The following is a 13,089-nucleotide window of genomic DNA, read 5'->3' as shown; positions in this document are numbered from 1 at the left end:
AAAGAGGGCTGTTGTGTTTTCTCATCTGCCTGTCTTGATGCTCCTTCAGTAGAAAACCTTACCGACCAAGTAACCACATGTTACATTTCTCCTTATTTTACACACAATCTAAGGCTTCATGACATTATTTTTCTCACTGCCCGAGGAATCCTGGACTTGTGCACAGGTCCTGGCGTCTGGACGCTGGAGAAAAGGACGGTCTTGGTTGGCTGCTTTATGGCAGAGCGGCTTCCGAGGCAGGTCTCTCCCCCCGCTGGCTCATGTTCGGAGCACATACAGTCTGGGACTTGTGTGTGTCGCTTCTGTGGGGTGGTGCACAGGCCCTCCTCCCGCATGGTTCCCACGTCCACTACTGTCTGTGGCACTCAGGATGGTTCCCTTGTGCCTCTCCTCTCCAGGATGCCTGAAGCTCAGCAGAGAGTCGGAGGCTGCTTTTTAAACCTGATGCCGCAGATGAAGACCTTGTACCTTGCGTATTGTGCCAACCACCCGTCTGCAGTGAGCGTCCTCACGGAGCACAGGTGCGTCTCCGGGACTTGCCTCCCCGAGCGGGGAGTGGCGTCATGGGGTCCCCCCTGGAGCAGCTTGTTTCTGTCAGATATTACGTGCAATGCAGTGTGAACATTCACGCGTTTATTCAAAGATGATCATTTTAAGTACCCTCGGAATTAGTGCCTGAGAAGTGCTGGTTGGAAGTCTTTGAAATCCTGCTTAGTGCTTTTATAATAGAAAAGGATGTGTTTTGAAGTCTCCCCTTCAGCTTGTACCCTTTGGACAGTGGGTTGAAGGAGCTGGTAAGTGTTCTGGAATGTGGCTGCAGGCTGAGTCCGGGCTGCTGGAATCGCGTTTCTCAGCGCGTAAACACCAGACCACGTGAGACAGAAGTACACTTGCTGTAGGACTAAATGTGCATTTACAGTGAGGCCTGGATTTCTTAGGAAAACATGAAGTTGGAGACCGTTAGCTTTAGCTTTTCACCCCGAAGCAGCGGTGAAACAAGTGAAACAATGGACAGATTGATTTCCTGCTTGTTTGGTAAGACAAGGCCGTACCTGTGTCCTGGAGGAGGGCTGGGCACCCTGGGCAGCGGCGAGGACCACGGGCTCGGCCTGCAGACGGAGTGGGTGATGAGGCTCTGTTTCTGCTCCCAGAAGGGCACACATTTGTATTAGTAAGTGTTTTAGAAAATATTTATGGTTTCTTCTGAAAACGGCAGTTCAGCCATAAATAGCAGTTCAGTCATTGTTTAACCCATAAATGAAGAAATTGTGTTAGTTGCATCAGGGTAAACGCCACGGTGCTTGTGATTTAAATATTTAACCTCAACTTACTCCTAAGTATTTCGGTTTAAAGCTTAGAAACTGTGCTGGGAAGCAGGCATTGCTGAGATTGAGCTGAGGTTGCAGCGTAGCATCCCTGTGAGTGCGCCTGGGTTGTGTGGGCCTGGTGGCAGGGCCTCTGGGTCCGTCAGACCCAGGTTTGAGCCCTGACTGCCTCTCTGAAGCGGATGGGTCTCAGGAGGTCACCCCTCTTCTCTGAGAGCGCTGGCCATAGGGTACCGTAGGCGTGAAGCAGAACATGTAAACTGTCAGGACTGAGTGAGCATGATGAAGGCTCAAGTGCCAGTTGCTTTATTATCTTCTCTGGACTCTGGGTGTTTACTGCTCCGTGTGCTTAAATACTGAACCTCCATTTGTAGTAAAGCATTTCCAGTCCTGCAGCGAAGCAAGCAGTCTTTGACACGGTGATGGAAAGAAGAGAGACTAGGATACACGGCGACCACAGAAATGAAAAACCCATCGGGTCGTCTTCTTCCTCACGCTGCTGGAAGTGTGGGCAGTGTTAGCACGTACCTTCCTAGGTAAACCGTGAAGCATGGATGCAGCTACATGCTCCGGCATCCACTCCTGGGAATGACAAGTTAAATGGAATTTCCACACCGGAGAAATGCAGAGATTACATTTGTGTCTCTGAAAATTCCTCAGGAATTGCTGACACAGCCATGGGGGAGATAAACAGCAAATAGAATGTTAGGGTAAAATTGCACACCTTTTTAATTTTGCTCTCTCCTTCCCCCTTTTTGGTCAGGGGTTGATCCCCTAGGGGTGGGTTGAAAGTATGAAAAGGGGGTGGACGTGAGGCTCCATGCCGAAGGTGACATTTAAAGCAGTTCAGACTGTTGGAGTTTCCTAAAATGTTTAGACGTTCAAGGGGAATGCTCGCAAGCGTGTGCTATTTTCCTCTCTTCTGTACTATTACTTTAATGACTGCTTGTGTCGTAGCTGAAACCTCAGTGGAGCTTTTCCCCAGAATAGCAGGGAGAGAATACAGATGCAGTTCTGAGTGGAGACCTCTGCCCTCCTCCATGTGGCGAGTCCCGGAGCGGGAGGCGGGTGGAATGAGGTCAGGCTCTGGGCCTGTGAGCCCGGAGACGGCGGGAGAGCGTGGAGGCCGCAGGATGCGCTGCCTGTGTGCCCTCCTGAGGTCCCGGGGCAGCGAGAGCGCCCGCTCCACCCGCAGGTCAGACCCTGCTGCTGAAGCGTAAGTCGGGGGATTGAGAGGAGGCTCGCGGGGGGCTGGTGGCCTCTGTTGGCCTTCACTTTCCATTCTGGGACCCTAGCTTGTGGCCTCTTTCCCGCTTCCCTACGCTTGTTGTAGTCTTAAAAGCTGCCACACTTAGGGGTAGATAAATCTGTTTTTTTGCTTGAATATACTTTTTTCTTTTTAAATTTAATTTTATTTATTTTTTTATACAGCAGGTTCTTATTAGTTATCTATTTTATACATGTTAGTGTATATATGTCAATATACTTTTTCAGCATTGATTTAAACGTAGCGTTTTGCAGTTTTAAAGTCTTATTTACAGTCTTATGATCCTTACATTGTGTTAGTTTGAATTCTGAGTATGAATCTTGAAAATGTATATACAGAACCATCACTTCTACTCTGTGACATAAATCACAGCAAGATCCTTTTTTTTTTTTTTTAAGATAAAGCACAGGTCAAACTTATTATTAGATTTGTCCCCAGTCAGCAATGGTGATCTTCTTGCTGGTCTTGCCATTCCTGGACCCCAAACGCTCCATGGCTTCCACAGTATTCATGCCCTCTTTCACCTTGCCAGAGACCACATGCTTGCCACCCAACCACTCAGTCTTGGCAGTGCAGATGAAAAACTGGGAACCATTTGTGTTGGGGCCAGCATTTGCCATGGACAAGATGCCAGGACCCGTATGCTTCAGGAGGAAATTCTCGTCATCAAATTTCTCCCCGTAGATGGAATTGCCACCAGTGCCATTATGGCGTGTGAAGTCACCACCCTGGCGCATAAATCCCGGAATTATTCTGTGAAGGCAGGAACCTTTATAACCAAAGCCTTTCTCCCCAGTGTTCAGAGCACGAAAGTTTTCTGCTGTCTTTGGAACTTTGTCCGCAAACAGCTCCAATCTGTTAACGTAGCTTTATGGATTGGATGAGCAGTCACTTCTTGGTTTCCAGGTCCCTTACCTCGAAGGAGACGTGGCCCAAGGGCTCACCGTTGACGGCGATGTCAGAGAACATGGTAGGGTTGACCTTGGCTGGGCAGCGCGGGAGGTTCTGGGGTGGCGGCGTCTGCAAAGCCAGCAAGATCCTTTTTGACCCACCTCCTGGGGTAACGGAAATAAAGACAAAAATAAACAAATGGGACCTAATGAAACTTAAAAGCTTTTGCACAGTAAAGGAAACCATAAACAAGACGAAGAGACAACCCTCAGGATGGGAGGAAATATTTGCAAATGAAAAAACGGACAAAGGATTAATCTCCAAAATATACAAACAGCTCATGGAGCTCAGTATCAAAAAAAACAAACAATCCAATTGAAAAATGGGCAGAAGACCTAAATAGACATTTCTCCAAAGAGGACATACAGATGGCCAAGAGGCACATGAGAAGATGCTCAACATCCCTAAGTATTAGAGAAATGCAAATCAAACCTACAGTGAGGTATCACCTCACACCAGGTAGAATGGGCATCATCAGAAAATCTACAAACAATAAATGCTGGAGAGGGTGTGGAGAAAAGGGAACCCTCTTGCACTGTTGGTGGGAATGTGAGTTAGTACAGCCACTATGGAGAACAACAGTATGGAGGTTCCTTAAAAAACTACAAATAGAACTGCCATATGACCCAGCAATCCCACTACTGGGCGTATACCCTGAGAAAACCATAATTCAAAAGGGTCATGTACCACAATGTTCACTGCAGCACTATTTACAATAGCCATGTCATGGAAGCAACCTAAATACCCATCGACAGAAGAATGGATAAAGAAGATGTGGTACATGTATACAATAGACTATTACTCAGCCATAAAAAGAAATGAAATTGAGTTATTTGTAGTGAGGTGGATGGACCTAGAGTCTGTCCTACAGAGTGAAGTAAGTCAGAGAGAGAAAAATACCTTATGCTAATACATATATATGGAATCTGAAAAAGTGGTACTGATGAACCTAGTTGGCAGGGGAGGAATAAAGACGCAGATGTTGAGAATGGACTGGGGGACATGGGGTGAAGGGGAGGCTGGGATGAAGTGAGAGAGTGGCATGGACATATATACGCTACCAAACGTAAAATAGATAGCCAGTGGGAAGCAGCCTCATAGCACAGGGAGATCAGCTCGGTGCTTTGTGACCACCTAGAGGGGTGGGATAGGGAGGGTGCGAGGGAGGCTCAAGAGGGAGGGGATATGGGGATATATGTATACGTATAGCTGATTCACTTTGTTACACAGCAGAAACTTGCACACTATTGTAAAGCAATTATACTCCAATAAAGATGTTTTAAAAAAAGTTCAGCTGCCCTTGGGCGGCAAAAAAAAGAAGCACCAGTTCTGTTGAATTATAACTGACGTGTACCTTTTGCATTATCATATGATAGTAGCCTCATAGGCTCATGGCTGCCTGTTTTGAGTGAATTACGGGTTTCGTTTTTTCCAGCACTTTAATTGTGGCTTTTTGCTGGGCTACTTGATGGCTCTCTGTGTGTTCCCCTGGTTGCCGTCTTGGGGCCCATGGTGTCATTTCAGTAAATACGGAGGAGGTACGCTGTGTAAGGATCGCTGGCATCAGTAGAAATTAAGCTGAAAGAGCCTTTGTTTTGTCAGAAAAGCTGTAACCAGCCGTTTTGTCTTGTTTTATTGTAGTACTAAATTTGTTTTTAAAACTTAAAAAAAAAAACTATTTCAGTGATCTATAAAGATTTATAAAAAGTTCTGTTTCCTTTCTTAACTGTGCACGTGTCTGGTATTGCAAGGCTGTCGTGAATATTAAAAGAAGTTGCTTTTGCAAAAATTCCACATAAATTTTTAGTTGTAGGGAATTTTGGGGGGTGGGTGGGTGGGTGATGAGGATAATTTGCTTAGTTTTATTCATTATTGTCTTCCATAACTATGGTTATGAAATTGCACATATAATACTGAAATATCAAAAATGGCCTGAAGAGACTTTTTGACGATTTTTCTTGTGGTAGAAAAGGCCCCAACTGGATTATATTTAAAGGAGTCGAAATGTACTGTTAGTATCATTAAGCTTCATTTTTATGGGACTGTGCTTGATCATTTGTTCAACATTCAGAGAAATGCTGGTAAAATATAAATTTCTCCTCCATAAAGCCATCATTTCTCTCTGCTCACATGTTAGGGATGGGTGGGCTGATCTGAAGAGGCGAACCGTTTCCGAGAGAAAATGTTTGAGGGCTAGGGCGGGCGTGGTGGGCGCAAGACGTGGAATGGCCGCGCGTGGGTAGGGGGCCCCGCCTGGGCTCGGCCACTGTTGGCAGTGGCTCCCGTCTGCAGATGTGCACGATGACCCCTGTCTGAGGCCCGGGGTGGCGTGGGCGGGAAGGATCCACAGTGCGTGTCTGGTGCCGTCGCCCCTGCACTGTCCCTCTCCCAGACATGCGCTCCTGCCTGTGCGTCTCCTCTGCCCGAGCTTGGGGAGGTGGGCCAGGAGGCAGCCCTGAGGGTCGGGCTTGGAAGAGCCAGCCCTGCAAGGAGGGGAAGGCAGGGTGATGGCAGAGCATGGAACCGTGCACAGCGGTGCCAGCGCCAGGCTCCCCCACAGCAGGGTCCCGGAGCATCGCCTGCCTGGCTTCGGAAGCCCAGCCCTGTGGTTTTCCGGGAAAGCCATTCTTCGAAAGCACAGAGTTCTGTGCACAGAGGTGTTGGGTCATGTTGCCTATGAAAGCGCCTGTGCACATAGAGCCCTGGAAGTAGTTAGGCCGCTTCTGTGCTAAATATTTTAAATTGCACCACCATGGCAGGCTGTCTCACAGGAAGGAAGTCGTCATGAGCCTTCCTTCTGATGGAAGTGGGAAAAATGTGTATTGTATATGCTGAGTTGTTATAACGAGGACTTTGTGAAAATTTTCCCGGTTTATAATTTGCTTTGATTTTGATCATAGCTCCTAAAGGTGTATGTATATTTATTTAAAAGGTTGATTTTTGAAAAAAAAAAACTATGTGTAGGTAGGTAGGTAGATGGCAGGTGCTGTTAACTATGCTGTCACTCTTCTTACGCAGCCCAGGACAGCGCTCCGACTTCAGGCCACCCACGTTGTCACTAGCCCCAGCGTAGATAGGAGCTGTCTTCGAGAGAGGTCTTACTGCTTAAGAGACATAAGGCTGATTTCCCAGTAATTGATTAATTTGTTTTCAGCCTGATATTTGGAAGGTTTTATTTCTGAGTTGGTTTAGTCGAGTCAGATACCTTCCCCTTTGGATATGTCAGCAGAATCGATGTGCAGGGTTGAGAGTAAGAGGTGGGCAGTGCCAGCACCAGCTCTGCTGTCACACCTCCCACAGAAAGTCACTCTAGGTTGTACCGTAGGAGACTCTCGTATTCACCGCTTTTAAACTAGCAGTTTCGGACGGTTTAGCCTGAGTACCGCGCGTTTTTCGCCAGGAGCCATCAGTGGGGCTGCTGGTCCTAGGAAGCTTGGGCAGGCAGCCACGTACAGCTGGGGGTGGAGGTGAGGCGTAAGGCGGGTTCAGCTGACCGGCACCTGGCGGGGATGGGCTCGGTGATTCTTTAGGACCCCGAGGTTGTCCCGCCCTCCCAGTGGGTGGGTGCCGCCTCTTCTCACAGACTGCATTCCAGGTGTCCTCCGTCCCCCGGTGTCTGGAGGGACACGTCTCGGCAGCAGTGAGGGGCACAGACTGGCTTCCTCCCACGGACCCTTTATAAATGTCATCTGTCCCTCAGTGCAGAGACAGAAGCACAGAGTTTCAGTCACAGACGTGAGCCACAAATGTGTGGGTGACAGAGCTTGACCCACAGCTGGGCCCCTGACCTTCCTAGGGTCTTCCTGAACTGGAGCCCCCAGGGCGGCACAGGGCACGATGCGGGGCAGCTCAGGAGGGCGTTGCCACTGGAGCGTTAGGTGGAAGGTGGTGAGGGTGAGGGTGACAGAGGAGGAGTACGGTATTGAAGACGTGCTCTTAGAGTTGATTTAGCTTCTGAGTGTATACTAGGTGTCCTCACCTACAGATGCGGAAAACTTTCTTCACACACATTGGGAGGGTTAAATGAAATGATGATGCGAAAATGCTTTTGAAAGTTTAAAGCCCGAGTATGTGTGAGTTACTTTATCGTGCTGCATTGTGCAGCCGCCTTTGGGGACTAAAGCACCAGGAGGGTCAGCGCCATGATTCAGTTTGTTGTAGTCGGGACGCATCTCCTGACACGTTTTACTGTCTTGAGGTTCCAGGTAACGGGGCCCTGTTCTTGCGCTCAGAAGGCCACTCACATTCCCACTCTTCCACCGGAAAGTGCCTCGCTGAGGTGGCCTTTCGTGATGGGTGGGGGGGGGGGTTGCTGGGAAACCACAGGTGCTCTGTGTTATGCACGTGTGGTTTTGCTCAGACTGAGGGCGAGAACATGAGCCATGTGGGGATCTCCCCTCTGGTGTTTGGAGATAACCAGCCTGTGTTGGGCTGTGACAGCGGTAGCCTCTGAACCATCAGGGACACCGCGTGGCACTTCGTAGTCCTGGTGGGACTGGGGCAGGGGCGGGGCCCTTCTGAGCTCTAACGGTGGCCTCTTCTCTCCCTGCGTGGCTGCGCGTGGTCAGTGAAGAGCTGGGCGAGTTCATGGAGATGAAGGGCGCCAGCAGCCCGGGCATTCTCGTGCTGACCACCGGCCTCAGCAAGCCGTTCATGCGCCTGGACAAGTACCCTGCGCTGCTCAAGGAGCTGGAGAGACACATGGAGGTATGTATGCCTGCCCCGCCTGCCGGCCAGCCACGCCCAGGAGAGGGCTCCCGGGCCAGAGCCTGCAGAGGGGGTTTAACCAGCGGCCCGTAACTCGGGGTTTTCAGAATGACGTTGTTAAATGTGTACTTGCTTTCCCTTATCTCAGCTGTAGAAAAGCGTCTGCTCCTTCAGTTCCTCTCCCACCCACTGCTGCTGACGGGGGATTTTCCCGTTGAGGTGTCGTATCAGGAACGTGTACTTGCAGCATTGTGAAGCGCATGAGTCATAGAGTAATTAACAGTAAAAGAATCAGCTGATGATACGTATTTACCCTGTGTTCAGATACCAGGCTGTGGGCCTGGGAGAAATTTGGGTTCAGGTTACTGGCTTGGTTAGGTCGTAGGGAACCATTTCCCAAAGGGCAGGCCATCCAGTCTGCCTCACAGCTGTTCCCCTCTGTCCTCTGGTGCCAGAGCAGCAGAGGCCCGTAAGGGCTGGGCATGGCCGTGTGCCGGCCTCCCGCCCCAGGGCAGAGTCCAGATCACTCTGCTCCATGATCCCCTCAAGGACTAAGAAATGGCACTTTAATGCTGCGAAGAATAGGACAGGTTACAGGTTGAAAAGTATAGGGAAGGTCCGAGCCAGTCTACAGAGTGCCTTTCTAAGAAAAAACTTCTCATTATGAAAGCTAATAGTGTGCTTCTTTTATTCAAAGGATTATCATCCAGATAGACAAGATATTCAGAAATCCATGACTGCCTTCAAAAACCTTTCAGTAAGTGATTAAGCATATTACCTTGTTTTTTTCCCTGTCAGACATTATTATGGCAAACGAATGCAGAAGGTTACTTGTGAAGTATAATTTGGATGTACTCTGATGAAATAAAAATAAATATGTAGTAGTTATGCCATGGCTGGTAAACTCTCAGGCTTTACTGGGCTGTGGACACCAGGAAAATGAAATGATAATTGTTTAAATTTTAAAAAGGCACCACATAATGCTAGAGCTACTTACAGTGATTCAGAACATGCTTTTAACCTCATCCCACAGTGTCTTTAGTGACTGAGTGTGAAATGGAATGCTGTTGGGTTTTTTAATCTGTTGTCATGCTGTCTTACTGACTTGAGTTTCTGGAATACGTGTCTTATTTACAGCACAAGTGGAACTTACTCTTTCTTCCCCTCTTCTCAGTCTTCTCTGTTGCGTTCACTAGTAAAAGCAGAAAATATTTTTCTTGCCCAGTCCACATTTTTTCTTCTAAAAGTGGCAGGAATGGCTATATTTTTCTAAAGGTGTTTCTCGTTCTAGAGCTGTTGCGTGTTTTGTCTCTCTTGACTTGATTCCATACTTGTGAAGTAAGCAAATTGTTCACCAGGTGATCTGTCTTAAGAAGTAAGACACAAAGCAATATGGCCAAAACCTAAGGTTCCGGGAGTCCCGTTTCTTCTAACAGCGTTCTGTGCTTCTCAGGCGCAGTGTCAGGAAGTTCGGAAAAGGAAGGAGCTGGAGCTGCAGATCCTGACGGAAGCCATCCGGAGCTGGGAGGGGGATGACATTAAGACCCTGGGCAACGTCATTTACATGTCCCAGGTCCTGATTCAGTGCGCTGGGAGCGAGGTACCGCAGTGCGCGAGCGCCATTCCCAGCACGGCTTTCCTAGGGCCCCTGCACGTGGCCAGTTTGGGAGGCGCCTGCCTGGGACACGGCTTCCCAGCGTTCCTTCACTTTTGTGAGCAGTGTGTCGATGGCGGCTTGTGGAAGCGCTGCCTGCGTTTCTCTTTCTGTGTCTCCTTTTAGATTCTTGGGAATGTTTGTCCTTCGTTGTGGTCTTTGTGGGGCTTTTCTTACCTACTGAAGCAAATGAGTTTTAATACATAAACAGTGCTTTTAGGTCTTTCATGTAGATTGGGTAAAGTTTATGGGGTGGGTGGAAACACTGAGTGTTGGATTTTAGGTTAGTGCCAGGGTCTACCAGTGGACTAAATCCATCTCTGCATTTTGTCCCACCCTCCTTCAGCCTGAAGGGCCCACCTGGTCACCCACTGCCCCTAAAAGCTTACAGGTTCTTTTCCTCCATTTTCTCTCAACCACAGAAAGAAGATTTTACTAATTAAGAGTTAATGGCAGAGCTAAACTCCTTAATCAAATTTTATAAACAGATGTTAACGTGAGCTACTTGTGAGTCTAAGAATTTATCATAATTTTGTTTCCATTTAATTTAGCTCATGAAATTTGGTAGGGAGAAATATCTAAACAGGAAATATGATATAATATTTCATAAGGCCTACTATAAATATTCTCACAACTGTAAAATATGTGTTTTTAAAACAATTATTTGAATTTGCTCTTTTACATTAGGACAAGAATGAACGATATCTTCTGCTCTTCCCAAATATTTTGCTAATGTTGTCTGCCAGTCCTAGGATGAGTGGTTTTATATACCAGGTAAAACACATTTTAAATTTATATTTAATTGTTTATTGTGGATCTGAGCATCATTTCCAGGCTTGTTTTGAGTTTTGTGTTCAATACTACATGCATCTGTTTGTGGGCTGCGTGTAGTGTTGTATGTATAGTGTTACATTCAAATACGTACACACAAGTCCTGTCTGTGCGTTTCGATGTGACTGTGCAAATTAGGATACTTGTGTTAATCCAAAGCAAAAAAAGAAGGAGACTAAAATTTGTGGAGCTGCCCCCCAGGACACAGACTGCTGAGGTGCGGTGCCAGCCTGTTGCCACCAAGTCGTGTCCTGCTTCTTTCCTGGTGGCTGGTACACGGTGGGCACAGCAGCGGGCTAGCTGGAGGGGGACCCGCGGCCGAGGTGGGTCTTGGGCACACGTCGGGTGGTGTACATGGTAGTGGACGATCGTTTAGCCTTTCTGTTGTTGATCATTTTTCTGATTTTCTTTGAGAGAATATGAGAGCTGCTTTAAGAAGAACACGCAAGGGGAAATGTTTTCTTTTCTGTGCGCTGATTTCAAATGTGGTATTAAGTGCTTTATGCTTTTTCTGTCTGTCTAATAGGAGCTTCTAGCAAGGTTTACTGCCTTCTCTCTGTGTAGTTACAGAAGCTTCTGCCTTTCCCATCAATTTTTCAAGGCCTGGCTAGTCACCAGATGCTGTTTCAACAGAAGTCGTCCTTTGTTTTCTCTGAGCTGCGTTTCTGCATACGTAGCACATTGTTTGTTTTGTCCCCGACGAGAGCTCTAGTGGGTCCTGAGTCCAGTGTCCATGGCTTGTTTGTACCTGCACAGAAAGCTTTGCCACCCAAAGAGGAGTGTCATCACACGCTCCAAAAGGAGCACTTTAAAATTGAGAAAGCAGCTATACACGGGCAAGCCTAGAAAAATAATACCTCTTAATTTGTAAGCCTGCCGCTGACTGATGTCTGGCTGAGGGAGCACCTACTCAGGTTCCCCCAAACTGGCGGCTCCTGCTTTAAGTGACCTTGGTCCTTTTCCATCAGTGTTCTCCAGCTTCATGCTTTACACCCAGGAGGCTGAGTCGGGGCCCTGCTTTGACCTGCAGGAGCTGAGGTTGCCGTCTGGGGCAGGCTTAGGCCCCCAGGATGTTGGCATTGACATGCCACCAGCAGAGCACTGTTCTCCCGCCCTGTGCACAGGTTCCTGGGGGCTTTCTCTCCAAGTGCTGTGACCCACGGTCCACGTACTGTCAGTATTCATTTCTGGCTCTGAGGGATGTTAAAAAGCGCTACATCCAGCAACAGTGAGCACGTCCTGCCCCCGCCGGGGTTGCTACTGCGCTGAATGCAGCCCTGCAGCTTTGTTTCCTGGAGAGTTCTCGGAGCTGTTGGTCACCCCTGTGCCTTAGGACTCTTGGAAGGGCGTCTGCAGTGTCTGCATCTAACCATGGCTGTGCGGTGCTACCCTGTTCCGCCTGCTGAGCCCCGGTGGCCCGTGGCCTGGATGATACCTGTCTCGGGAGGGGAGGGGAGGGGTGGGGAGACCGCCTCGTGCCCTGTGGGATGCTCGGCATCACCCCTGGCCCCCGCCCTGTAGACGTCAGGAGCCCCGTGGGCTGTGGCATTGCCGGCGCCCCCTGCAGGGCAGTACTCCCGCTGCCACCCCACTGAGAGTCCTGCTTCTCGGCGGCGGCTTGGCCCCAGTCCTCGGGGAGAGACTTTCCCTGAGGACTTGCTTGGCCACCGCGTTCCGTGGTGTGTCTGTTATTTGTGCTGGTCCCTTCCGGCCCATTTCTGGCCCCTCTCCGTGGATGTTCCCGCTCCCCTCCCCAAGCCCTCTGTTGTCAGAGCAGATGGGCTGGCTGCTGTTTTCTGCATTTTGTGCAGCGCTCAGCACAGCTCTTGACTTCCTGTCTGGTGGCGACCACGCACAACTACCGTACAGTTCCTCTTGCTCCAGTTTCCTCCTTACTTTGCTTTCAGACGTGGAACTTCCTCTGCATTTCTTTAAGGCAAATCTGTGCTTCCTTTGCATAAAGAACATCATTTAAAATAGCCACTGTAGACTCTAGTTTTTTTTATCATGATGTGTAATATTTTTGTGTCCTGCTGTTGATGTTTAGAGTAACCCATCAGATGAAATTTTTTTTTTTTTCTGGTTTGCTGCCCTGTACCTTTTTGCTGGCTCATTTCTTGATTATAGTATTACGATTTCTTGTTTGAGAGAGAGGTTCATATTATACATGCATTTGGTACAAACAAAAGAGCATTTTTGCTTTACAGAGACAGTTCCTCTGCCATTTCTAAAATCATTTAATATTTACTTTATTAATGGTATCTTCTTTACTAGAAAAGCACTAATTGTTTTTTTTGGGGGGGGGGGGCTTTTTTAGGGAAAGCTACAACCGACAGGAATAACAACACAAAAAC

The 13,089-nt window shown here is 48.2% G+C and overlaps 2 protein-coding genes across 7 annotated transcripts in view; one reads left to right on the top strand and one right to left on the bottom strand.

The window, feature by feature from the left end:
* The window catches only part of ARHGEF7 (Rho guanine nucleotide exchange factor 7), a 128,234-nt gene that overhangs the window by 93,107 nt on the left and 22,038 nt on the right, over nt 1-13,089 (top strand). For all 6 annotated transcript variants that reach the window (XM_007455313.1, XM_007455310.1, XM_007455315.1 and 3 more), the window contains 5 exons: nt 399-521; nt 8,112-8,250; nt 8,948-9,007; nt 9,704-9,850; nt 10,592-10,678. In XM_007455313.1, coding sequence (XP_007455375.1) covers nt 399-521; nt 8,112-8,250; nt 8,948-9,007; nt 9,704-9,850; nt 10,592-10,678 — 556 coding nt within the window. The remainder of the gene's footprint in view (nt 1-398; nt 522-8,111; nt 8,251-8,947; nt 9,008-9,703; nt 9,851-10,591; nt 10,679-13,089) is intronic.
* LOC103088632 (peptidyl-prolyl cis-trans isomerase A-like) lies at nt 3,015-7,687 on the bottom strand. The gene is made up of 5 exons (XM_007455322.1): nt 7,670-7,687; nt 7,332-7,409; nt 6,927-6,998; nt 3,508-3,612; nt 3,015-3,440 (listed from the first exon to the last, which is right to left on the bottom strand). The coding sequence occupies exons 1-5, from the start codon at nt 7,685-7,687 to the stop codon at nt 3,015-3,017; spliced, it is 699 nt and encodes a 232-aa protein (XP_007455384.1).

Source organism: Lipotes vexillifer, unplaced genomic scaffold (genome assembly GCF_000442215.2).
Source record: "Lipotes vexillifer unplaced genomic scaffold, Lipotes_vexillifer_v1.1 scaffold132, whole genome shotgun sequence".
NCBI classification, from domain to species: Eukaryota; Metazoa; Chordata; class Mammalia; order Artiodactyla; family Lipotidae; genus Lipotes; species Lipotes vexillifer.
The sequence above is the reverse complement of the archived record's forward strand: the minus strand, read 5'-3'. Positions and strand labels throughout refer to the sequence as shown.

What these genes read in the sequence shown, in the direction of transcription:
- LOC103088632 (XM_007455322.1), bottom strand. An exon ending in CTCCTGGCGAAAAACGCGCG is followed by an intron (nt 3,613 to 6,926) that starts GTACTCAGGCTA and finishes CTGGCTTTGCAG; the next exon opens with ACGCCGCCACCCCAGAACCT. An exon ending in TGGGCCACGTCTCCTTCGAG is followed by an intron (nt 3,441 to 3,507) that starts GTAAGGGACCTG and finishes AACAGATTGGAG; the next exon opens with CTGTTTGCGGACAAAGTTCC.